Here is a 27,611-nt window from a genome sequence, read left to right on the forward strand (position 1 = left end):
GGTCCAGGGAAAACTAAAAAATACCTGGAAATAGATCTGCACCCCAAAAATTAATCTATTTAATCATCCAAAAAGTAGGTCAGATCCAGCGTCTAAAGTAAGTCTGATAGTGTGCATCTTTCGATGCATCATCCAGGATGCAAAATTTAGGTATCGTAATGCCTATAGTGTACATGTGCACTTATTTGGGAATCAACCTGCTTTAAAAACTTCATCGAGGACACTCATCTGCAAAATGTAGGTCAAATCCAGAATCCCAAGCAAGTCTAGTAGTATGCAACTATGCATCCTTTAGATGCATCATCTTTGCAAGTTTGGCGAGCACTTTGCTTACAGTTATATCTGCATGAACCAGCTCCAAAAAGAATGGGGGCATACAAGGTAAGAGCAATCCTCTACTCTGAGACAATATCTTTCCTAAAATGGAAAAGGTTTATTTTTTCAAAAAAAATGTTAATTGTCAGTCATCTTTAACATATATGATTTATTTATTTTATTGAATAACATTTGGTATTGACTGATAATTTGTTTTTGAAATTGAGTATTAAAGCATATTTAGTGGGAAATGGGTTTGTCAAAGCCATTTAAAATGATTTTTGAACATGAATGGGAAAATCTGAAAATTTTTATTGCTTTATTTTTGAATGGAAACGTACTATGAAGCTTTTATATAATTTGTACACTAGTGTAAAATAAACAAATATGAAGAAAATGAAAGATAGATTTAAAAATATTTAATAAATACAAACAATAGAGGACAATAATTCCCTGTCCAAAAAAATGGTTTTAAAAAAAATAAAATGCCTAGAACATTCAGGATGACTGGATGATATTTTTCTCTATTCTTGCTCTGTGGGACATACTACTGGGTTTTTCACCACTTGGAGGGCGGGGTGTGGAAGCCACACTCTCACTCCCAACAGACATTATTTCTATACTGTCACTGACCAGGGCAGCATTTAAACTGTTTCTTATTGTCAACACAGAACTATTCCGACTCTGGCTACTCGGTGGTCGTTCGTTGTTCCACTGAGCTATCAGACTGCCAGATCGGTTTATCTCCGGTAACACTGGTATTTGAGAGTTTCTTGAACTGTTGCGATCAGTGTCTGACACACTTGAGAAAAGGTTACTACTATGAACATTTCTGTCGGTTTCATTCTGATCATTAATATCTGTTTTTTCTTGGGATATTAACTTCCACGTCTCGGCAGTAATAGATGTAGGCCTGGACTCAACATCTGCAATAAATTATATGACATGCAATATCCAAGGTGATGTAGCTTAATTAAACTAAATATTTTTAAAACTGGAAATAATATCTGGGGTGTTCTTGCTGTGGCGAAAATGTTCATTAAATGATTATAGTCAACTGAATTATTTAAATTTTTCATAAATTAATAAGGAAAGGAAAATTTGAAAATAACTTGTCTTCAAAATTAAGAATATAATGCATAGAAAGTCCCTCCCTCACCTGTTTCTTCCTCCTCCTCCATCAGAGTAGACAGTCGGCTCTTTAGGGGGAAGTGTGCATCAGACAACAACTTCTGGAGATCCTCCTCTGATAGCTTAGGGGGGTTCTCCATCAGCAACTCTCTAGCTGATCTTTGGCTCCTAAAAATTAAGTAATCTCTCTTAAAATTTCTCTTACTATGCTAGAACCCATCATTAACAGTTTCTTCAAACTTGTCTTGAATCAATCTACTGAACTCAATTTCAGAAGACTTGTAAGATACAGCATGTTGTTCCCTTTTTCTGTGTTACTGTAACTATTTTTATATATCTGCATCTTATAGAACAATGTGTCACTAATTTTCTCTTCAACATGTAAAATATAAGTTAGTACAGTTACATCAGTACTTAGTGGAAAAAATCCCAAAATGACATGAATTTTTGATTGTATTATTAAGTTCAATACACAGGAAACTTGCTTGAAATTTGGTATACAAAGAGAACATACATGCCTGTGGTTTTCTTAATAGTTATATGATATTGCTGTAAAATTTCAAGTCAGGCATGATACCTTGGTGTAGTATCGTCTGCGGGAAGGTACATGGAATCTGCGTCAGACTCAGGCAATGACGCTCGGGAAGACACTGCTGATCTCTGAGTATCACGAGATTCTGCATCTCGATGAGATATCCTAGAATCTGTTCCCATGAGAGTTGAGCGAGACAGAGATCTGGCACACTGGTCCAAAAGATCATTCAACTGGTCTCCAGACAAAGTGTCAGGAGTGTCAAGCTGCACAGAATAACTTACTTTAAAATATTATATATCTATTTCATTATTATGTACTTGTAATAACAGAAAAATTATACATGACAGTGTCAAAATACAGGCAAAAACTTGATAACAAGAATACAGATTACAGTTTCTGACATGCATCTACCCTACACTAGTGACATCACAGTGAACATGCAGTACGCCTTTACCTCTAGTTCCTCTGGGTTGTGAAGTTTGGCGAGTTCCTCCTCAATTCTATGGAGGCGTGCTTGCATATCTCTTTGTTCTTTATTCTCTAGTAAAGCTCGTTCTCCAAAATGTTCAAAACTGGACAAGTTTTTAAACCCAACTGGTGTGAAAAGCTTTTTATGGTGCTGATATGTGAACAAAAACATATAATAGCTAAAAAAATTGGTGTTTTTACTATACAGTTTTAGACAACATACATGCAAAATATGCAAGTGATTTGAAAGATCGACACAAAATGGTGTACAATTTAAAAAAAAAGAAAAGAAATCAGCAAAAGATTCTTTTGATGAAGTGAATCAAAATAGACTGAAAAGTAGTCAACGAGTCTTTTCTATTAAAACCATTTTTTTTCCTACAATTATCTTGCAGAAAACAAAAATTCCAGGTCTAGTCATGTGACAATAACAACACTTATAAAATCTTATCTTTAAGAAATGAAAACAAAAATTTGTATTTTCCTTATTGAAGTTGGATCAGGATTCTTGATTGGATATTTCAAAAATTCAAAAAAAAAAAAAAATAAAAAAATAAATAAATTGATCAATTATGGAAGATGTACGATACATATGTAATAATGTCACCTATAAAGAAGTACATGTTGTACTAACATTTTGTGAATGACGAGCTGACACTTCCTCAAATTCCTCAGGAGGAAGAAGCTCTTTTAATCGACTGTCAATTCCATCAAGTACCCTCATTTCCTCGGGGTCAGGACAGAATCCCTCACCTGGATGTACCACTACTTGGTAACCACTCTCAGCACCATCCTAAAGTACAACCAATATATTAACACTGATACAGAACCACAAAATTTTATTCTCCATATCTGATATGTGCACAACATTCTTACATACTCAGTCCTAGATTTGAACTTTTGAATTCACTTCTAGCAAATATTCTTTTTCATTATATAATGTATGTAATTTTAAGGAAAATTTACATTAAAGGAAGTCTTTTTCTTTGATATAATACTACAACAGAACACAAGCATTCATAATACAGGCAACAACAATATAAACAGTATATGACATTGCAAAATCAAATAATATGACAAGGAGATAACCATACCTTCATAATTAAAATCATACCTCATCTTCCAGTATTTCTGGAAGATCATCCAGATCCTTCAGTAATTCACCAACTCTGATCTTCTCTTCATCAGTCATAGCAACTTCACTTCCAGCATCTTTAGCTAACTGAGAATTAAAAGAAAAATTCTTTTTCAATGGTTTTCAAAAATTTCTAAAAGACAAGTTAACTTCCAAGTTGTAAACATGTCAAAGTTCAAAATCTTGCTATCCCTTTCCTTTAAAAATACTAGCTAGGTTATTTACAACATTTATAACAATAGAAATAACAGACTTAAAATCAAAACATTTCAGCATCTATAATCATAATAAAAAAAGTAATTTGTACTACATGTATATCCTCACCTCTTTGTTACGTTTGATAAAATTTTTCTTTCGATGCTTCCTTTTCTTTGTGTTGGCTGACATTTCACTACCAAACTCCGAGTTGGTATCCTGTTGTGCACCATTCTGACTATCCTGTGAACCTGTATAAGTCAAATCATTAATACTATTTATAACAACTATTTTTTTCAAAAATTTTATAAAGAAACACACAATAAATATTTGACCCTGTACCTGATCCCTCAGTTGTCCCCCCTTGTTGCTGGTTCCTCTGGAGTCCTGGGTAGTCACTCTCATTTAATTCTGTGGTGAATACATCTGGCCCTTGGGTGTCACTAATACTGACTCCTAAATTAATAAAAGCAAAGACATCAGAATAATATCTCCAACAAAAAGAGGAATATGACAACATTTTTTTTTAAACTTGCACAGACTAAAATTGTTCAATAGAAATTAATATCCCCCCATTCCTCTTAAAGGGCACATTAAAATATGCATTTAAAATTCTTTCCTTTACATGTGTAAAATTTCTGTAAGATCACCAAATTTACAGTTTACACTATCATTTTATTAAGCTCTGAGCTCAAAATGTATTCAGAATACAATCATGACATTTCTCCTATCAGAAGCAACCTTTGAGTCAAGCTTTTGCAATTTCAGCATTACATTGCTAAGGCCTGGGAAAAACTTGGAATCCTGTGAACTTGTCAGAATAGTCTTAATGGCTCAGAGTGAGCACACATTCCCCGATCAAGAACAAGTGAATTGTGTCAAATACATTCTAGATTCCTGCATTACAAAATTGGTTCTGTTTCAAGATACACCCTGTGGTTAACCGACATTTTTTTTTTTTTTTTTTTTTTTTATCCTTTGGAGCCCTGTGTCCTTAACCAAACAAAACTGTTGTTTGATGTGACTGAGATACATCCTTTGGTTATAATCAACCTCTTTGCCAAATATGAGCTACTAATTTTCTTTACAAATTTTAGCTTGGATAAATATTTTACATGTTGGAACTCTATGTCTTTATCAAAATAAACTTGCAGCAGAATAATGTCAAACCCTCAGGTCATAAGCAACATTTGTGTTAAGCTCAAGCTTTTTGAGGTTCTCCATTACAAAGTTAAGGCTTGGAAATTAAATTGAATGGACAGCTAGATGAACATGGCGACTTTTATAATCTACTAATCACTCCCCCCCCCCCCCCCCCCCCCGTATAAAAAGTGCTTTATTAAGTTACAAGTTACATACCCTCGTTGTGTCTGGGGGGCAGTGTAAGAGCCAGGTATTTCTCTGTATTGTTCTTTTCTTCTCTATACTCGCTATTTCTCTCTGTATTCATAGCTTCAATTTCCTCTTTTATTCTACATAACAAATTTCAAAATTATTTCAATCGATCATCAAATATATATATATATATTTATTATATCTTCATGTTAAATACTAAAATCTGATTGATTTAGACACATTTAACAATCCGTAATGTTACCCTCAGCATTAGCAACACACTTGACAACGGGTAACATTACGAAAATGTCACGTGCGTTCAAATGATGCGCGTACGGTTCACCGTAGAATTCTCAAAACGTCGGTTATGCGTTTGAAAGATGCCGAATAAACGACGTCAATAAAAGCTTGCGTCCGGTGTAGCTTACTTTAAAACAACAACAACAGACAAAACATCCTTGCGAGTGCAAACTTTAGATGATAAAGGATTTTTTGAGTAGCAAACAAACAATGAAGAGGTTGGTAAATCTTTTCCGAAGCTTTCTTATTGAAAAAAATAGAAGTGGGGAGTGTGAAAGCTTTCTAAGCGTGAACTTAACAATGATCTCCGAATTTTTTGTATGACATACGAAATTAATAAGACATTCAGTATAATAAAATAAATAGTGCACGTTTTTGAGGGTAACAGTTGAAATTGACACCCCTCGGAAAACCATTGTCAACCTCCGCTGACGCATCGGTTGACAATGGTTTTCCTTGGGGTGTCAATTTCAACTGTTACCCTAAAAAACATGCACTATTTATATAATACTACATGGGAGTATATATGGGAACTTGATTTCTGTTAGCTCATTCCTTTACCTTCTTTCTAACAATAATCGATCTCTTTTAACTTCTTTTTCTTTTTTGACTTTCTTGGCTAGGATTCTGTCTAACTTGCGCATTTTTAAAATGGCCTCCTTCAGTTTTGGTTCCATGTTTTCTAACCCCTCCTCCTCCTCGGTGTCCTTCCCACTGGCTCCCGGCAGTTGACCCTGTTCTAAGGCCTCCATTCCTTGCTTGTAAACCTCTAATTCTGATTTCATTTCTTCTCTCATTTGTTTACTGATTTCTGCTTTTATTTCTTTCATGATTTCATTTTCTTCCTCACTGTCCACATCAATTCCATCTTCTACAACAAGAGTTACTTCAAAAGTTCATAGCAAGTAACAATCATGTCATTCATCTCCCTCAGATTTGTTCAAAGCACCATGTTTCCATGTGTAATTATTAAAATGAAGATGATAATAGGTTTATCAGCTGTTAAGATGACTTTTTAATTTTTTCAGTCCACTAACAAAGAGAAAATACAGTAAATTGAAAATAACCTCAAAGTATTCCTTCACAGTGCAGACTTAATTTCAATGAAGTCATACCCCCCCCCCCCTTTCCCCCTAGGGTGGGGCTACAAAAGGCACAAAAAATTTTATATACTGTTGAGAAAAAATTACTTAAGCTTGTATTTAAATAGAGGTAGTACATGTCATTTAAAAAATACAAGCATCCCTAGGTAATATAGAATAAAAATGTTCATTTCATAGCCATGGAGATAAAAAGTGGATTAAGGGAGGGCAGTATGGGTCAAGGTTTCAAATAGGAATTTAAGCACACTTTCTGGGGGAAAAAAAAACAAGGCCATATTACCAAAGTACAAAGTGGAGAAAAAAAACAAGACCATATTACCATCGTACAAAGCAATGCCTTGCATGTATTTATCAACAACTATGGCTCTGACTTGGTTGTAGTCCCAAGAAGGTATCTCAAGAGCACTAGCCTGATGCCCGAACACAAATAAAAATTTGGTCAGACTAGTAGAAAGTATGTCCACACTAGCTCGATCAGACTAATGGAATTTTCAGTTATATATATATATATATGTCAGACTCTATATCAGTATTGTTAAAAAAATGTCAGTGAGATTTTTGTCTAAAAGAATTGTACTGATGAAGTATTTATGACTTTCTCAATTATTTTCATATCCCAGTTGATGTCTTTCTGCCCATGCTTTGTTTTTTTTTTTTTTAAAGTCTGTTGTTTTTGGTTCACTATGTTAAATGGCTAAAGAATGTGAATGAGGAAAGGGTTTCAGAAAAAAAGTTGAGAGATTGTCACTATTCAAAGTTAAGAAACAGCATGAATTCAAACAGCAATTACATCTTCTGTAGACTGAAATAAAAACTTTCATTTCATTTTTCACACTTGGTGGGAGGGGGGGGGCTTACTAATCATGGTTTTACCATTACTAGCCCGATTGGGCTAGTGCTGAAAAAAAATTTTGGTACACACTGTCATGGCTTATTTATTTGATGGAGATTGAGAATAATGTGACACAGCTGACTGTTTCTTCAACTTTTCAAAACTGGATGAAGCATGACTTTTTTTGTGTGTTTCATGACAAGTATCAACACATGTACCTAATTTAATGCAAAGTGTCTGAAGCATAGTCCATGCACATGAGCAAGATATTTCTTTCAAAAATTGAAATAAATTTTCACAAAGTACTAATATATCAGTTACTTACCATATGGTAACAATGCACCATTGTTTCCAGACATATTTTGCTGGGGAGGTTGAGGTTTTGGTTGGGTCACTGCTATTGGTCTTTTTTCATTGGTTGCTTGTAGATCATGTGTCAATTTTAGTAGCTCCTCCTCTTCCTCATTTGCACTTGGCCACTCCTCCTCAGAAAACTCCTCCTCTGAGGAATCAGAGTCAGATTCTGTCATGTCTGCTAGTGCCTCCAGATCAAGGTGTAAATCCAGTTCCTGTGAAACACACAGCATCAAACATTTTTTTTCAATGAAATTAATGCATGTTACTGTATGTGTACTTATTAGCGCGGGCTTCATATTTTAGCGGCTTTGGCTATACCGCTAAGAATTCATTAATAAATACAAAACATGGCGCGGACGTTTGTAGCGCTAATTCATGATTACGCATCCACTCCATACCCAGTGATTGTGTTTAATTTTATATACACAAATTTATGTACACGTACAGTATATTAACTGTGACATCACTAATTTTATGCAAATTTTGTGCTGATACATGTATTAACTATATGGTGAAAGTTGCTAAATTTTCAATTACCTCTTCTATCATTTTTACAAATTTTATTCACTGAACTTATAAGTGTGCAATCTGAACTAATGAGTGTGCAATTGAAGAAAACCAGGAACATACTGCCAAGTCTTCCTGATCTCTACAGACACCATTTCTGTTAGATGATTGAATTTTGTTCTTGTCCATGGTTTTTACTGTTACTGTATGACTTTCTCAAGGCATCTGATGCATCTTAGAATATTATCTGTTAAAAAAACAATGCAGAAATGTTTTATTCATAAATTATTATCTTGCACTAGCTGTTAGCTAAACACATGATTTCAAATCTACAATCTGCAAGAACCAGTTTTGAGAATTTCTTGAGAACTTTTCTTAAAATACAGACATACATGTAATTGTTTTCTTAATTGAAAACCTTGCAGTCTCTTACCCATACAATAGAGATTGTAGAAATGCTCATTATTTTACAACAGTTTATGGCATTTTATCAGTTCACCAATTTTCCTCTCTTTAGCAGTCTATCCCAAAAGCACCGGTCCATCAGACAAATGCGATGAAAATCGATTTGGTCCGATGGTGAAGTTAAAATATTCAGTCCGAATGCCCGAAGGCCTATCAATTAAGATTTATGTTTTTTTTTCTTTTTACTTATTTCGATCATCTATAAAATACAGGTGACTCTTGTAAACTCGTAAGTTCAAGAGACCACTGATCTTGAGTTAAAAAATCAGGATTATTACTCCCGATGGTTATCAAAAAATTTTTCTTTCATTTGAATATTTTATAGAAAAAATTGCACCAAATCTACAGTACATGTACTACTAAACAATATTCTTTGTTTATCAAAGTGTTCCATATATGATTTAACTATTTCATCTATTAAAAGTATATTGTATTAAACTTTAACAAAAAACAAAAGTAGAAATGGCTGCGTATATATAGATGAATAAACAAAACAATGTTTACAAAGTATCTCAGGTAATATAACTGAATAAATGATGTATTTAACATTGCTATTTTGTTTTGTTTCTTTTTTTACAAATTATTGTTTGCCTAGTTTACAAAAAACCCCACAGCAATAAGTCGCCAATCTATAATGCACATGACGCAACTGATTCAATCTTAATTTTTGAAAGTCTTGGAAAACACCTTACAAAAATAAATGCCCTTGTTGATAAAAAGTTTCAGTCCAGCAAAAATTGATTTGGTTCTGTGAAATGCATCAGACTGCCGGTCCGAATGTCCAGTGTTGAAATATTTTTTTCGCGAACACTGCTTTAGCAAGCTCAGCAAGTAATGAAAAGCACCGCTCCTCACTGCGAGCTCTTATAAGGCATTGCCTGAAGAAAGATTTTTGAATTTTCAATTACATGTACCTTTAGATAGAATGTTCTATCGTTAAAATGATATTGTCCTACGGACCCGGTTTAACGATAGAATTTGTTCCGTGTATTGGCAATGTTGCAAAATAAACACGGGTGATAACTCAAACTCTGTGCATTTTCTATGAACAATCAAGAGAGTTCCGAATGTCAACATGGCGTTAAATTTGAAGCGAGGAAAAAACGTTGACAAAAACGAGTTGAATTTTCGTATTTATATGGATTATTTTTTAGGTTAAAAGGCATATACAATCCCAAAAAGGTTTGTTACGATGAATTTGGTAGTTATTTTCAGTGCAACTCCTTTTGTATTCTTCAAAATCATTTCGGAGTGGATCCACTCCGATTTGCTACATTGCAAGTATATGGGACGTATTCTAACTGTGGTGAGGGCTTGTCCCGAGACACAGTTAGATTATTCTAACTAATGTACCTTGAGACCCACAATCCAACACAAATGCATCTCTCTGCTAGCTATGGTCTTGCGTTAAGTTCACCAAAAAATAAAATCGCCTTGATTTAATGGATATTGCAGATAAATATAGTAGGATAAACTTTCTTTGTTAAAATTTGCATTTTTCAGACTTTGTTATGGTACTTAAAGTGCAAATAACATAGAGATTGCATGTGACGTCACAGTCTAGACATTCCAAATGTCACGATTGGTTTGAAGAGGCTGATCTAAATTAAAACTGAATAGGTATCTGTGCTCGCCCTAACGGTCGCTCCGTCAACATATTAATGATTACTAAACAGTAACACATCTCAGTGTGATAAAAACCGTGTCCTTTTTGACTCAGGGGACACAATACATAATTTGTGTTTAAAAACAGTTAGCACGTTTTTTTTAAGTATCTGTGTCATTCAATGGAAATCAAAACCGTTCAAAAATAACTTTACCCTCTATCAGTTGATGTAATTTCCATGGAGATTTGACGCTTTCTTCACCACAAATTGTATCTCGTCGTATCAATAATGGATTTCTTGATAGTAATCATCTTATGCAATGTCAAACTTTGTAAAACTACACAACAACATTAACGTGTTCAAAATTTTAAATCATTATGTATTTTCTAAAAACTCTGTAAACAACCAAAGACAACCGTCGAGTAACTATCTACCACCACCATTTCTTTAGGAATTTTATCATTTCCGGTTAAGTAATTCCGAACCCGATGGGAATGCGTTACAGTACCTGTCATTTTTTTTTCATGATATTTCATTGAAAAATGACTTTCGAAATATTGTAAAGCTATTTTTGCTCATTTTATGGATAAAATATCACAAAAGGCCGATTATTTTGCTTTTTCTTCACATAATTTCATAATTATTCTATCTGTAGGCCGCGCAGTCGTGATACATGATAGCCTAACAAATGACATTCTTCTGCAAAACCGTTAAAGTATGGAATAGCCTGCCAGAGGACATCGCGGCAGCAGAATCACTTGAGATCTTTATGAGTAAGAAAGACTAAACGTAAACAATCCTTTTTTTTATCCAGTTAAAAAAAAGAAAAACAAACAAACAAACAAACAATACACCCCCCACCCCCCAAAAAAAACAAAACAAAAAGTTTCTTTTAATCAAACATGCGCACACCCAACTGGCAAAATCTTCAACTTGATGAAGGTGGCCAGATAGAGGAAGAAGAAGACATCAAGCTCCTGTGCCTTAGTCGTTCGTTCCTCTCTGATAGAGTGGTGTTGCACATCAAATGCAATTTAATCGACACAAATTTATCATTATAGAATTTGAGTCGAGAAATTTTATCCTTATTAATTTCATAAATAATTTTCAGTGATATCAGTTCATAATTTTTCTTGGCATGTGACGAAAATAAAATTTTGAATTAAGGGGAAAAAATCATGGGATTATGCTAAAATTTGCATTCAGTGAAAGATATTGTGTAAAATGATTTTTAATCACTTACGGCTATTTACTGCAGATCTGCAATTAAGAAGACCAAGAACAGTGGACACAAACAAACAAAAAACTTCACACTCATATCTATATTCTAAGAAATGTGACGTGACAACACAGATGCCATTGGAAAAAAAAACTAATTTCAACGTTTCTTGTAGGATAAATTTGTTAATTAAGAAATTGTTATTTGAGGCCGCTGGAAATTTTTCCCTGATGTTTTCATAAATTATTCTTTTAGAAAAAAAAAGAACAGTTGTGCATGCTAGTACATTATTAACTATTTCAACTTCATATGTGGAAGTGTTTTTAGTCAAACAAAAATCTTTCCCCTACCCACCTACTATTTTTTCCGGGAGAGGGCAAGCAAACATTTTTTTTTATAGATTTATTCTAGAGGATCATAATGAATAATTTATGTAATGAATTGCAAAGTTCTCCTCCTATTTCTTCAGCAGGAGCACTTCTCAATTTTTTGTTTGTCAATTTTTAACTTGAGACCCCCCCCCCCCCCCCCACACACACACACATTTTGCTTTCAAGAAATCCATTCATCAGATACGTGTACATTATACACATTATTAAATGATTAGCAGAATTTTGATGCTTTCTGATTGGTCCAGACGTTCTTTCCTGAGGTGTACCTCAGATTGTGATACATTATACATTTTCAAAGTGCGTAATTTTTAGCTCTACTGGTCAGAGACAAGAAGAGCTTATGCAGTAGTAAAGTGTCCGTCATCCGTCCGTCTAGCTGTCTGTCCGTCTGTCTAGCTGTAAACAATTTTTCACAATGCTACCCCTCCTACAGTTTTGGTCTCATTTCAATAGAACTTGGCATACAAGTAGAGTGCAATTAGATACATAATTCTCTTTATCAGTTTTTGATTTCGATGAACGGCGTTGCCATGGTTACTAAAAATAGAATTTTCTGTTCAAAACTTTCCAAAAGCTACGTTTCCTACAGATTTGGCCTGATATCAATATAACCTGGCACACACGTAGACTAAACTAAGATACAGGATTCTTTTGATCGGTTTTCGATGAACGATGTTGCCATGGTTACTAAAAATACAACTTTCTGTGAAACATTTCCAAACGCTACTCCTCCTACAGTTTGGTAGAATATAAATATAACTTGGCACACAAGTAGACTATATTAACAGGTTAGAGGAAAACGTAAATTCTGCTACAATAGTGGTATATCACTATTATAGTGAAATTCCGCTATATTTTCAGCTGTATAATCCTCCATTTCATCAAATAACATGCTTGCTTGCTGTTTAAAGCGCAAGTCAATGGGCACTTATTGACACTCTTACATGTACATGTTAGGAATTTTATTGAATTTTCTGCCGACGCATTTAGTAATTAATGCGAAAACACTTTTAAAAGCGAAGTTACATTTTTAACATAGAAACCAGTGATGCGGTAGTATTAAAAAAAGACTGAATCTTTTCAATGCTGGTTGAAAGTTATGACAAGCATTAATTTGTGCACATGTATGAGAGAAATTGAGATTTAGTCTTTCTTGAATACTACCGCAAGTGATATATCATTATTATAGCGGAATTTACATTTCCCACAAACATGATTATAAGACACATAGATCTATATATCAGTTTTCGATGAACAGTGTTTTCCGTCGTCGGATACCCACGGGTGATCACGTCTTTTACTAAAAGACGAGATCATCCGTGGGTATCCGACGATGAGTGTTGTCATGATTACTAAAAATAAAAATTTCTGTGCAATACTTTCAAAACGCTAATCCCCCTACAGTTTTGGTTTGATTTCAATATAACTCGGCACACAAGTAGACTACACCAAGCTTCGATTCTCGATCTTTACCGGTTTTTGATTTCGATGAAAGGTGTTACCATGGTTACTTGAATAGAAATTTCTATGAAATAGTTTCAAAACACTACTCCTACAGTTTTGGTCTGATTTCAATAACTTGGCACACAAATATATTACACTGAGAATTCTTTATATCGGTTTTTGGTTTTGGTGAAGTGTTGCCATATACTAAAAATAGAAATTTCTGTTCTTTCAAAGATTATTGTTTACAGCTAGACAGTTTGGTTTGATTTTAATGTAACTTAACATGCAAGTAGACAGCACCGAGATACACAGAGTAAAACCTCATTATCTCGAACTTGTTGGGACTGAGAAAAAGCTTCGAGATATCCGAGGATTCGAGATATCAGGGGTGAAATATGAAGATAACGAAAAGTATTCAATCTCGAAAGTCCAATGAAACGATACGAATTTGAAGCAGAGCAAACATGGACCTCAAAATTTAGAGGTGGGATCAGGTGCCATGGAGGAGTGAGCCTCCCCTGCCGACCAGTCACACCCGTCATGTGCTCCTTGTAAAATTCTCAAACAATATGTATAGTTGGGCTTCCAAATCACTTCGACATGTCCATGGTCTTCGAGATTTCGGTGTTTGAGATACAAAAGTTCAATTGTAATTTTCTACATTGTTTTTAGATTTTGATGATCGATGTTGCCATGGTTACTAAAAAGAGAGATTTCTGTAAAATTCTTTCAAGGCAACTCGTCCTACAGTTTTGGTCCGATTACAATAAATTTTGCCACAAAAAGACTTAACCAAGGATCAATATTCTATTTATTGACGGTCTGAGCATCTCACGATTTCTACCTTGCTTTGGATTGGGTCTAATTTTGTTAATTGTCCGAATTTTAAAATTATTAACGCATGAATAATGATCACATGTGAAATTTCAATCTTTAGTCAAGACGCTTTCCAAATTTCATGGATTTCACTCAGTCCGATACATTGAAAATAAGTCGTTTTGTGGTCAAGATATCTTATTTTAGAGGAAATCTGCATTAATTTTCCAAACGCCATTAAAATCAAACAATTAGAAAGTAATATATTTAAGCGATTTAAAGATACTTTAAAATATTTTTATATAGTTTTATTTTTTTTGGTATATGCAATCTTTGAGCAGGCTGTATTAATTCGAAGCAAACTGAAATGTGTGTATGTATGTGTGTGTGTGTGTGTGAGGGTGTGTGTGTGTGTGTGTGTCTTTTTCAATCTTGTAACTTAGTGTTGCACAGTTTCAAGTCCAAGTACTACTTTTTAAGGAACAAACCAGTAGCGCCACAGTCTCGTCAGAGACTTCTGGTTGATTATCTACCATTTCTGCTTACAGAGTCGTAACGATGTATGCAGAACTGCATGTGCCGCATATATACCTATATTTCAAGGTCTATGCTATACTATAATACAGGCAGTAAATCCTTCTGTGTTCTAGGTCGAATTATCCCGGTACCAAATCATCCCATCAACGGATATGTAGTGTACTCTGACATATTGTTGAACCTATTAGCCTAATTAGGGCCTACCTATGTATGCCAATGTATGACTTTCCCTTTGACAATGTGTGAATGTTAAACACCTAATGATATGGACATAGGGTATTATGTTGTAACAGGTAAGAAGCACAAACACTTATTTCTGTAAGCATGGCATATGTTTTTATATACTATGGGGGTAGGCCTACTATATACACAGGGCATCCCTGTGAAACAAGTGCCTGTGGTCAACTAATACTGATTAGTCCAGTCTATCATGAAACATCAAACAGATTGCAACAATAGTTCTTTTGTTATAAATAAACTCTAGAATGTACAAAATAAATGTATAATAAAAAATCTAACAAAATATGATGAAGGGAAAGCATTACTTGGGTTCATAATTTCTTATGAAAATTACTATAGGTAAAGGGGCATATTAACTCTTGTCAATTTTAGTAAATTTTGGTTAACTTTTTGATGCATTTTTAGCTCACTCCAACAAAGTTTGGGGGAGCTTATGTCATATCCTCGTCCTCGGTGTCCCAGGTTAAAGTTTTTGGAGCAGGTCCGACCGTTACCAAGAAACTGTACGTAAGGCCTATCTGAACCAAACTTGCAATTTGATGCATATGCATCAAGAGATGAACACTACCAGAGTTGCTTCAGATGCTGTATTTGACCTACATTTTCCAGATGAGTGACCAGGTTAGAGTTTTTGGAGCAGACTGATCATTCCAGTGTAACTTCAAGCCCTATCTAGACCAAACTTGCATGGATGATGCATCAAGGAATGAACACTTTCAAATTTGCATCAAATGCTGTAATTGACCTATATTTTCTGGATAATAAGTTTTTTAAAGTTAGAACAAATAACTGCAAGCCATATGAGACCAAAATTGCATGAATGTTGCATCTAGGGATGCACACTACTATAGATTATTAGGTTAGTATGGACTTTGCCTTACATAAAGATAATATTCTTTGAGGTGGGCTCTGTAATCTCTAATTACCTACTTTTGAATAATGAAGCAAATTTATTGAAATAATTTTTGTTCATCAAAGAATCTTGTAATTTTTTATCCATTGATAATAATAAAAAAAAATATGTGGATGCTTTGGTATACAAGCATCAGGGTTGTCCCTAAGACCTGGGGGCAGGGGAATTTCCCCACCTTTAGTGACATGATCCCCAGGTTACCCTGGTAACCCCCCTCATCCCCTGTTAAGGAAGGAACCCCAGACCCCCTTTTACTTTTTTAATGTCCCCTGCTGTGTAAAGTGACATTTATAGATGCAGATAGCTCAGATGGTAGAGTATCTGACTAGAGGTTCAGGGGGCCCTGTGAGGTTCAAATCCCGGTATAGTCTGTCACATTTTTCTCCTCTCCCATTACATTTATTTAAATTAAGTTAGAACTTTGCATTGTGGCTGCGATAACCCAGTCAAATCCTGTGGTCAAGGCACCAAATCTGTAACAGGAAAGGAGGCTGGCCCGGGTTTGAATCCTGGTCTGGTCCTTCACATTTTTCTCCTCTCCTGTAACTTTCTTAATGGCTACTTTCTTAAAAAAAAAATGGAGAAGTTCTGAAGATGAGAAAATAAGACATATGGACAGACAGGGAACAAGAACAATATATATATATATATATATATATATATATATATATATATATATATATAATTATATATATATATATACCCCCTGTACACTGTATATTTAAATACCTGAACTTTCTATAGAACAGGTAAATATGATTTCTGTTTGGTAGTTTGTAATGCTGTGAATGCATGAAGTACGTGATAGAAACATGCTTTTAACCATGTTAACTCTTAATTCATATGTGGACAGCTAGTCATTTTTTATCACATCTGCTTAAAGGCATTATGAATGATGTAATTCATAATATTACTCTTTTGTTGTTTTAATAACACACAATTACATGAATTAACAATGATTACATCCAATTTGTGCATCAAATGAATACCAACATTTTGCAATGCTGATTTTACAGTTTCTTCAGTAATATTTATCAGATGCAATAAATATAAAGTGCACTGTACATCTTGTAAAGCCTCCAGTAAATGTCAAAATGGGTAATGTAAGGTAGTCAGAGTGCATTAGAGGAAGCAAACTACAAACATTGACTATGGTGCCAAAAAAACCCTCTTGAAGCCCCCTACTGTATGCTAACACAAGCAGAATGTACCCGATGCATCATTTATCATACCATTTGCCTATCAAATGAGGAACAACTTTCTGTTTGATTGACAGGTCAGCCAACCATGCTTCCTTAAAATCTGAGATTGCATGTTTTGATGATTTCCTGTCCATGTTTCAAGCCCTTTCAACTTTTAGAATATAAAACATGTACACTGTCACAATGAATGTAATATACCTATTCTAAATTTGTTTTTTTAGGATGGTTGAAAATTCAAATGAAAAAAAGTGTACTAGTTTCTAATTAAGGTGGGGCCTTTATTACGGTAATACCATTTCTTGAAAACTATATGTCTGCCAGCACAACACTGCTGTTTTTGTATCTTAACTAAATGATAACCAGGTTCCTGACTGTCAAACCATTTTTTATTTTAAAACATATTTAGATGTTAACAAAATAATTATTATGCATTCCTAGCTGTGTCCAATTGGACTGCATTTGTTGAGGATTTGATAAGCAAGCTTTTGAGATATCATATACATGTATTCCAGAGTATTTAAAACATCAAATATTTTATTTCACTAGCACCTGTACAGCAGGACTTTTTGGGAACTTTAAAATAAAAGTATTTTATTTAGATGAGTTTGCCATAGAACTCCCCTACCATCTCCCTAATAAGATACATAGTAGTTTTTAGCTCACATAGGTGAAAACGTGTGAACTTAATTATTTGATTAAAGTTTGTCTGTCGTCTATTGTCAGAACCACTGGGCCACTTTCAACTAAACTTGTTACAAAGCATCCTGAGGTGAGCTACACTGTTTTTCAAAGGGAGATAATTTTTTTAAAGTACAGAAATCTTCAAAATTGTCACAAGAATCATGCAGAGGAAAAGACAAAACATATGTGAAAGCTTCATTTATCTCGAGTTAGATTCATTCCAAAGAGAGGATTTTTGATTAATCCCACTTTAGAGTCAACCATAAAGTTTAAGATTTATAATTGTACCATGGTTCCTTATAGTAGATAATATATATTTCTAAAAACATTTTGAAGCATCGTTTTTGCTTATACCTTTATAATTTTTATCATTCTTTTTTTTTCAGTATGCAGTTTGGAGTGAATTCCTAAGTGAAATGTCTGAAGAATCACATTCAATATAGCTTACATGGCCAGATATAGATTACAATGAGTTCTCATCATACTGTCTTGCGGCATGACCACTCAAAAACTTATAAAGTTACCGGAACAGAGACACCTTTGTGGGTCAAAATTGTGAGTGCTGGAGCAGGGGCATGTATCGCTGAAATATTTACGTTCCAGTTTGACACCGCCAAAGTCAGACTGCAGGTGAGAGGGCTCGTTAAATCTTTGATTACCCGCCATTGTTTCATAATCGGTATATTGTATGTGGAATTGTACTTTACACGTTATATAGTACAGCACGAATCATTAGATTCATGTAACTCTGATGGATACATTGATTAATTATAAATAATATACTATTGAAAAATGCAGAGAATTTGCAGACCATCACAATGAATCTCAATTAATGAAGTACATGTATGTATTGTTACCTCATATTGTAACAATATAGATCAAAATTATTAAGCTTTTTGGGTTACAGATTGTCACTGTGAAGTGTTTATGTACAGGTTCAGAGTATGCAGGATGGACCAATGAGGTACAAAGGTGTATGGAGAACCATTGGGACCATGGCAAAAGAGGAAGGCATAAAGGGTTTATACAGAGGGCTAACCCCTGCCCTACATCGTCAGCTTGGCTTTGCCACCATAAAACTGGGATGTTACGACAGCACAAAACACTTCTACACAGACTTACTCTATCATGGCAAGCAGTTGCTATATTTGAAACAGAATTGGAAATTTTTCAACATTTTGGTCCATTTTCAACATTGATAAATGCTGTTGTTTCTTTGTAACAGATAAAGAGATGCTTGCTCATGTTCCTGTAAGTATTCGGATACTGGCAGGAGTAACAACGGGAGTCCTAGCAGTGGGATTCGCACAGCCTACAGAAGTCGTCAAAGTGCGCATGCAGGCCCAGTTTGGGACAAACAAGGGAAGATACTCTGGCACAATGCAAGCTTACAGACATATCTACATCACAGAAGGGATTAAAGGACTTTGGCGTGGTACATTACATGTATCAAGAATAAATAGAGCATTACAATACACCTCCCTTATTATCAAAAACACTGAAATATCCTCAGACCACATTGAATTTTTACCATTGGGAACTTAGATTGCAAAAAATTCATGTAGAATTGTAGGTTGCTGGAGTCTGGAAGGGTGCATCAATTGAAAGAGAAAAATTAAAGTCAGATGAAATATTGCATTCATGATTATAGGGTAAAAAATACACTTTGATTTTTTGCAGGATGTGTCCCAAACATGACAAGGAATGGGATCATTAACATATCTGAGGTTGTGACCTATGATATAATCAACGAGTGCATAATTAGGAATCAGATACTCCAGGATGGGATGCCATGTCACTTAGTGTCAGCCATAGCAGCAGGATTCTGTGCAACTGTTGTTTCATCACCAGTGGATGTAGTGAAGACTCGCTATATGAACTCTGTTAAATCTCAGTATAACAACATACTTCACTGTACAATGTCACTCTGGAAAAACCACGGCTTCTTTGGATTTTACAAAGGGTAAGTTTAGAATGACTAGTAGACTAATTGTTCTCGAACAATTAGAGGTCTTTCCACCTTCTTTAAATTTCTTTAATTTTTATATTTTACTCTCTAAAGTTAATTTTTATACAAAAAGAATCCAGAAATGGCTTGAAAATAGAAAAAAATGAAAATTTTGAAAATTTTGAAATGACCTTGACCTTTGACCTTTACCACACATTAAAGGTCAAAGGTCAAGAATCACATTGCAATTAGTTTCATGCTTCTAGGACTTATACTTTTAAAGTTATAAGGCCTACTATTAAGCGCAAAGCCGTTAAAGGGCGATAACTCATATAAAGGGTCATCAGATCCTTTCGCATTGAATAGATTGAAGTTGCGTCTAAAGACCCTGAAGACATTAGTGAAGGTTTGATGTCTCTACGGTCTACGGTTTCAGAGGAGTAGCGAAAACAAGGTTTTTCGCACAAGGGGCAATAACTTTCAAAGGGGTTAAGCTTAGGGGACAAGAATGAAATCTTTGAAATAGTTTTAGAAGGACATATTAAAGATGCAAAGGCATATAGTATATGTTGAAAGACAAGAGAGTTATAAATATCTCATAGTTTGAATGACCTTGACCTTTGACCTTGACATAAATTTCAAGGTCAAATGTCAAAGAATTCAATGCAGTTGGTTTCATGTCTCTACGACTTATGGTTTTGAAAATTTTTAATTTTTCATGAATATCAAAAACTTTCAGGGGCAATAACTCATTGAAGTGGTCAACAAATTCTTTCGCAATGAATAGATTGAAGAATCCCCTCAATTAGTCAAAGACATTGGTGAAGGTTTCGTACCTCTACGGTTTACGGTTTCGAAGGAGTAGCGATAACAAGCTATTCTTGCGAAAGGGGCAATAACTTCGTAAGAGGTCAAAGTTCAAACATGGGGGGTCGTTTTTCGGAATAACTTTTAATATCCAGTATCATGAACTATAAAGTTTTTCGATAAGTCTTGCGGTTTCAAAAGTCCGGGAAGAAAAATAATAATAACTAGTAGACTAATTGTTCTCGAACAATTAGAGGTCTTTCCACCTTCTTCGAATTTCATATATTTTTCATATTTAACTCTCTAAAGTTAATTTTTATTCAAATAGAATCCATAAATGGCTTGACAGTTAGAAAAAATGAAAATTTTAAAAATTGTGAGATGACCTTGACCTTTGACCTTGAACAAATATTCAAGGTCAAAGGTCAAGGGTCACATTGCACTTGACCCCATGCTTCTACGACTTTTAGTTTTAAAGTTATTAGGTTTAATAGTAAGCGCAAAGACATTAAAGGGCGATAACTCATATAAGGGGTCATCGGATACTTTCGCACTGAATAAATTGAAGTTGTGTCTAAAGACCCTGAAGACATTAGTGAAGGTTTTGTGCCTCTATGGTTTACGGTTTCTGAGGAGTAGCGATAACAAGGTTTTCAATAAAAGGGGCAATAACTTTTAAAGGGGTAAATCTTAGGGGACAAGTATGAAATCTTTGAAATAGTTTTAAGAGGACATATTAATGATGCAAAGATATTTAGTATATGTTGAAAGACAAAAGAGATATAAAAAGAGCTTAATTTCTCATATATTGAATGACTTTGACCTTTGACCTTTGCATATATTTTAAGGTCAAAGGTCAATGAATCTTATGCAGTTGGTCCCATGTCTCTACGACTTATCGTTTTGAAAATTTTTAATTATTCGTAAACATCAAAAACTTTCAGGGGCAATAACTCATAAAAGGGGTTGACGAATACTTTCGCAATGAAAAGATTGAAGAGTCCCCTCAATTAGTCGAAGACATTTGTGAAGGTTCCGTACCTCTACGGTTTACGGTTTCAAAGGAGTAGCGATAACAAGCTATTCTTGCAAAAGGGGCAATAACTTCGTAAGAGGTCATAGGTCAAACACGGGGGGTCGTTTTTCGGAATAACTTTTGATATCCAGTATCATGAACTATAAAGTTTTTCGATAAGTCTTGCGGTTTCAAAAGTCCGGGAAGAAAAAGAAGAAGAAGAATAATAATAATAACTAGGAGACTAATTGTTCAGAGAACAATTAGAGGCCTTTCCACCTTTTTAAGTGTTTCCATGTCATTTGGGCTGAAAAAAGGAGAAAAATGCAAAAAATGAAAAGAAAAAAAAAATGCTCCTCCAGCTGGGATCGAACTCAAAACCCTTGGGTTGAAAGGCAGGTGCGCTAACCATTCGGCCACGCATTCCGATAACACACGTAAGTTAATTGTTTAAGACTACAAAAGAAATGCAAGCGTATTTTTAGAATCGGTAGGGGAAGAAAGAAGTTCCGTAAAAGGAAATAGTTCCTGAATTTGCAAGCAGTATATTAAATAATAAGGGACGGACTGCGTAAGAAAACATTAACACTGTTCCCTAATGAAAATGTATTAATGGACTGTAGCCCGATTCATCGATATTGTGAGCATGCTGATTTTTTTTGTAAATAGCTTTGTTGTAAGCTTAAAAGATCGGGTTCGGATTTTAACATTTCTGACTGAATATCCTGAAATAACTATGAAACATTTAAATAAGCATTTCTTTGGGTTAAATTAAATATGTGTATCACAAATTAAACTCCCAACATGCATTTTTAGAAGGGAAACACGACAATGAAAGTGAGAATTGTTTTTGATCTACCGAAAATCGCTATTTCTGGAAACTGATTAATTCTAAATAAAAATCAAATAAATTCCAAATGTAAAAGAAAGAGAGAATGCTTGGTATTAAAATGTCGTATCATATCAGGAGAATCGAATGCTGCTAACGACATCTGAAGAAATAGCCGATAAAAGGTTTAGATCATTTCTTCGTTCACCTGCACTTTAATTACAAACACAACAGAACTTGTAGTTTTTGCCGTGAAACTTCAAGACTTCTATAAACTTATAGGACTCACCGTAAAACTCTCCAGAAACTTTCTCTGAGGTCTATACTACAATTGTACCAAATATGGTGTCGATCCGAGGTCTGGTTTGAATTTGACAGAAATATTCTACGTTGTTGTTGATGTGATTTTTTTTTTTAAGAAGGGGGGGGGGGGGTAGGTTAATTATTTATTTTATGCCTCTTTTAAACAAAGAATTGTAACTACTTCCAATTCCTTAAGCCTGATTGTGACCTTGGGTCAAGGTCAAAGGTCAAGGTCATTCAAAAAAAAAAAAATAAAAAAAAAAACCCAAGAAATCTTTACTTTCTGTCTTTTTACCAGATACTGGAGCTGGATGCATGTCCTAGCTTTTCTATTTGACCTAATGTCAAGGTCAAAGGTCAAGGTCAAAGTTCAAGGTCATTTGGTGAATTGCTATATTTTACACATATATAAGGGATTTCTTATGTTTTTAAATGACTTTGACCTTTGACCTTGACCTATATTTCAAGGTCAAAGGTCGAACATGCCCATGCAGTTGATCCCATGTCTCTAGGATACACCGTTTTAAAAAAAAGTTCATTAAATGTAAGCAGCGTAAACTTTCAGGGGCAGTAACTCATACAAGGGACCAAAGAATGCTTTTGCAATGATAGAATGAAGAGAGTACTAAATGAGTCGAAGACACTGATGAAGGTTTGGAATCTCTACGGTTTACGGTTTGGGAGGAGTAGCGATAACAAGGTTTTGTTGCACTAGGGGTGACAACTTTTGAATGGGTCAAGCTCGGGGGACAAGAATGAAATCTTTGAAATAGTTTTAGAAGGACATATTACAGATGCAAAGATATTCAGTATATGTTGAAAGACAAAAGAGATATTAAAAAAGCTAATTTTCTCATATTTTGAATGACCTTGACCTTTGACCTTCACAAAAATTTCAAGGTCAGAGGTCACAAAATCTAATGCAGTTGGTCCCATGTCTTTACGACTTATCGTTTAGAGAATTTTGTCATTATTCGTAAACTTCAAAAACTCTCAGGGGCAGTAATTCATTAAAGGGCTCGACAAATCGTTTCGCAATGAAAAGATTGAAAAGTCCTCTCAAGTAGTCGAAAACATTGGTGAAGGTTCTGTATCTCTACGGTTTATGGTTTCGAAGGAGTAGCGATAACAGGCTATTCTTGCGAAAGGGGCAATAACTTCGTAAGAGGTCATGGGTCAAACACGGGGGGTCGTTTTTCGAAATAACTTTTAATATCCAGTATCATGAACTGTAAAGTTTTTCGATAAGTCTTGCGGTTTCAAAAGTCCTGGTGAGAAATAAAATAATAATAAACATAAGCATTTCAAGAGGTCTTTCCACAGAAAGGTGGAAAGACCTAATAATAAACATAAGCATTTCAAGAGGTCTTTCCACAGAAAGGTGGAAAGACCTAATAATAATAAACATAAGCATTTCAAGAGGTCTTTCCACAGAAAGGTGGAAAGACCTAATAATGAGTTACATTCTGAATGTAAAAAAAGATGTGTCGGTGCCTCTGTTTGAGATTGGGAACCTCTGGCATGCCAGTCCAGTGTACTATCACATTTTGTTGAAAACATTTGAAGATATTTAAGATTGTCTGGTTTAATTTATTATCTACTAGATGAAATCCCGCACAAGTGTCCGGGAAACTGAATTTTTACCACTGGTGAAGGAACAATACGAACAATAAATCTTATAGTTTCTTTGGATTTTACAAAGGGTAAGTTTAGAATGATAATGAGTTACATTCTGAATGTAAAAAAAGATGTGTCGGTGCCTCTGTTTGAGATTGGGAACCTCTGGCATGCCAGTCCAGTGTACTATCACATTTTGTTGAAAACATTTGAAGATATTTAAGATTGTCTGGTTTAATTTATTATCTACTAGATGAAATCCCGCACAAGTGTCCGGGAAACTGAATTTTTACCACTGGTGAAGGAACAATACGAACAATAAATCTTATAGTTTCTACTTACAGTTATTATAGTCTTAATATAAGAAGGAATACTTCAAATTATCATATATTCAAATCTTGCAGTTACTGTAGGAACACAAGTAGGTGAACATACCCTTATATCACTTAAATCAAGTTTTGATTGAATAATTCACTATTGATGTTTTATCAAGTATTAAATGATTGCTTGATGTCAGTTTCATTAAAAAATTGCTAGCAACTTAGATCCACCAACCGTAACCAAGGTGGTTACGGTTGGCAGATCTAAGTTGCTGGCATACTCTCTTTTTTTGCTATTTCAGGGCTGTTTATCGAAAAAAATATTAGACTTTGATTTAAATTTATTATAATTACTATGCTAGTGAAATCCAGATATATTTTACGGACATCTTCTTATATGTAGTGTAATGTTAGAGGAGTAAGTATGAACTCTGGTGCAGGCATTTCGGAATTTATTTGCAAAATTTATAAATTTGTTGTTACTGAAAAGGTGGATATTACACACAATTATCCAACTTATTTAACCAAAAAAGTGATTGCAGAATTTTGAGTGATATGCAGGTGTAGGACACTCAGCATTATACTCAAAGATTATGTGTTTACATAAAACATTTAAATTTTTACATGAAATTTTTATTTTTGAGTGCAATATTCACTCTTTCCTAGAACATTAATATTTCACTTCCTTTATTATGGTCATCATTGGGAACATGTACATTATTGTGTTCTTCGTGAACAGTATTTTAAAATCATAAAATTCAAGCTGTTTATACAAGAAGGTTCAAATACCACTGTATGTAGAAACTAATGTATATATATATACAGTCAAACCATATCTTAAATTTATTATAATTACTATGCTAGTGAAATCCAGACATATTTTACGGACATCTTCTTATATGTAGTGTAATGTTAGAGGAGTAAGTATGAACTCTGGTGCAGGCATTTCGGAATTTATTTGCAAAATTTATAAATTTGTTGTTACTGAAAAGGTGGATATTACACACAATTATCCAACTTATTTAACCAAAAAAGTGATTGCAGAATTTTGAGTGATATGCAGGTGTAGGACACTCAGCATTATACTCAAAGATTATGTGTTTACATAAAACATTTAAATTTTTACATGAAATTTTTATTTTTGAGTGCAATATTCACTCTTTCCTAGAACATTAATATTTCACTTCCTTTATTATGGTCATCATTGGGAACATGTACATTATTGTGTTCTTCGTGAACAGTATTTTAAAATCATAAAATTCAAGCTGTTTATACAAGAAGGTTCAAATACCACTGTATGTAGAAACTAATGTATATATATATACAGTCAAACCATATCTCAAACTCAGTGGGACCGAAAAAAACTCAGAGATATCCAGGGATTTGAGATATCCAGGGTAAAATACTTCAAAGAATAAAGTGTTTTGTTTTGTAAACCACTTCAACATATCCATGGTATTCCAGATATCAGTCTTTAAGATACTGAAGTTCACCTGTACATGTATAAATTGTGTATACATTTTATATACCAAATGATTTTTTGCAGATTTTATCCAGCACTAGTGAGACTTGGGACTTGGAATACATTTACATTTCTAAGCTATGAAAAAATAAAGCTGCTTCTTCATCCGAATCCCTTATCATACACAGTAATTCCAGCTCAGAGTGTAAATAAGACAACAAAAGTACATCTAGATGGAAAACGTAGATGATGAGGGGTTATGAAAGCCTGTATTGATATAAGCATGAGTACAGTAAATATCTGTATATGTGATAACAAATATAACAAATCCCTCAGAGACAAGATTTTAACATGTTTTAAAATTAATTTCTTTTTACGAATTCTAGTCTTTCACCTGTTTATGGAGGGTATACTGTGTCATATGTACATGTATGTTTACTCAGGGTGCATTTGATTGTGTTGAACACTCTAAATGCTTTAAATTGGTGCTAAAGTTAGTACAATTAAAATTCCAGATACTTTTATTTTTTATTAGCTTATCTAAGCCGAAGGCTCAAGTGAACTTTTCTGATCAAATTTGTCCGTTGTCTGTCTTTGCAGTTGTTGGTATCTTTTCACAATTTTATCTCTTTCTTCAGAACCACTGGGCCAATTTCAACCATATTTGGCACAAAGTATGTTTGGGTGAAGGGGATTCAAACTGTTCAAATGAAGGACCACATCCTCCTCCAAGGGGAGATAATAAAGATAGTGAAAATTGGTTGCAGTCATTTAGCAAGAGGCCCAAGGGCCTTGAATCGCTCTTCTGATAAACTGTACAACCTAACACTTCTATTTGAAGCCTCTAAGTATCCTGTATATTTGGATAAACCCTTGAAATTCCAAAGGTAGGTCATCATGACCTACATTTTAGATGAAACACTTGGAGAACCCAAGATGATTCTAAGCCAATTAGTACCTGAGAGTTGGTCATGGTGACTTACTTTTCACTTGTCATTCTCTGAGGACCCAAGATGCATCAACTAAGTTTGATGATTCACAGTCACAGTGACCTACTTTTCAGATGACATACTAGTGACCTCCTTTTCAGTTGACTTACTCTGCGGACCCAAGTTGCATCAACTGACAAAGTTTGATGATTCTAAGCCAATTAACTTCCTGAAATATTTAATTAAAGCCATAAATTTTCAAAAGTAGGTCATGGTGACCTACTTTTCAGTCGACTTGCTCCGAAGACCCAAGATGCATCAACTGACAAAGTTTGATGAATCTAAGCCAATTAGTACCCAAAATATTTAATTAAAGCCATAAATTTTCTAAAGTAGGTCACGGTAACCTACTTTTCAGTTGACCTACTCCTAAGATCCAAGATGCATCAACTGACAAACTTTGATGATTCTAAGCCAATTAGTACCTGAAATATTTAATTATAGTCATATAAATTGAAAGTAGGTCACAGTGACCTACTTTTCAGTTGACATTTTTTGAGGACCCAAGATGCATCAACTTACAAAGTTTTATGATCATAGGCCTTAAAATGTCCAAATTATGCCTCTAAAAGGCTTTGAAATCGAATGCC

The 27,611-nt window shown here is 34.4% G+C and overlaps 2 protein-coding genes across 2 annotated transcripts; one reads left to right on the plus strand and one right to left on the minus strand.

Moving 5' to 3' along the window:
* Window positions 1-719: 719 nt before the first annotated feature.
* LOC133182032 (fibrous sheath-interacting protein 1-like) lies at window positions 720-10,672 on the minus strand. Its single transcript, XM_061316738.1, has 13 exons — window positions 10,499-10,672; window positions 8,337-8,460; window positions 7,675-7,918; window positions 5,976-6,285; window positions 5,139-5,251; window positions 4,122-4,235; window positions 3,909-4,030; window positions 3,564-3,671; window positions 3,084-3,242; window positions 2,436-2,600; window positions 2,024-2,244; window positions 1,475-1,614; window positions 720-1,241 (listed from the first exon to the last, which is right to left on the minus strand). Exons 2-13 carry the CDS (start codon window positions 8,400-8,402, stop codon window positions 814-816), a joined length of 2,190 nt encoding a protein of 729 aa, XP_061172722.1. The 5' UTR covers window positions 8,403-8,460; window positions 10,499-10,672; the 3' UTR covers window positions 720-813.
* Window positions 10,673-14,863: 4,191 nt separating this feature from the next.
* Window positions 14,864-27,459, plus strand: LOC133182034 (dicarboxylate carrier SLC25A8-like). The gene is made up of 6 exons (XM_061316740.1): window positions 14,864-14,988; window positions 18,118-18,361; window positions 18,667-18,862; window positions 18,957-19,166; window positions 19,412-19,694; window positions 26,117-27,459. The coding sequence occupies exons 2-6, from the start codon at window positions 18,200-18,202 to the stop codon at window positions 26,280-26,282; spliced, it is 1,017 nt and encodes a 338-aa protein (XP_061172724.1). The 5' UTR covers window positions 14,864-14,988; window positions 18,118-18,199; the 3' UTR covers window positions 26,283-27,459.
* Window positions 27,460-27,611: the final 152 nt, after the last annotated feature.

Source organism: Saccostrea echinata, unplaced genomic scaffold (assembly GCF_033153115.1).
Source record: "Saccostrea echinata isolate AGI-Se365-2 ecotype Australia unplaced genomic scaffold, CSIRO_AGI_Sech_v1 ptg000009l, whole genome shotgun sequence".
Lineage (NCBI taxonomy): Eukaryota > Metazoa > Mollusca > Bivalvia > Ostreida > Ostreidae > Saccostrea > Saccostrea echinata.

Excerpts from the sequence above, each read along its gene's own strand:
- LOC133182034 (XM_061316740.1), top strand. The coding sequence starts at position 18,200 with ATGAGTTCTCATCATACTGTCTTGCGGCATGACCACTCAAAAACTTAT. Across the intron at positions 18,362-18,666 it reads CCGCCAAAGTCAGACTGCAG|GTTCAGAGTATGCAGGATGG; the intron begins GTGAGAGGGCTC and ends GTTTATGTACAG. Across the intron at positions 18,863-18,956 it reads CACAGACTTACTCTATCATG|ATAAAGAGATGCTTGCTCAT; the intron begins GCAAGCAGTTGC and ends TCTTTGTAACAG.
- LOC133182032 (XM_061316738.1), bottom strand. The coding sequence starts at position 8,402 with ATGGACAAGAACAAAATTCAATCATCTAACAGAAATGGTGTCTGTAGA. Across the intron at positions 3,672-3,908 it reads TTATCAAACGTAACAAAGAG|TTAGCTAAAGATGCTGGAAG; the intron begins GTGAGGATATAC and ends TTTAATTCTCAG. Across the intron at positions 1,615-2,023 it reads GCAGACGATACTACACCAAG|GAGCCAAAGATCAGCTAGAG; the intron begins GTATCATGCCTG and ends CTTAATTTTTAG.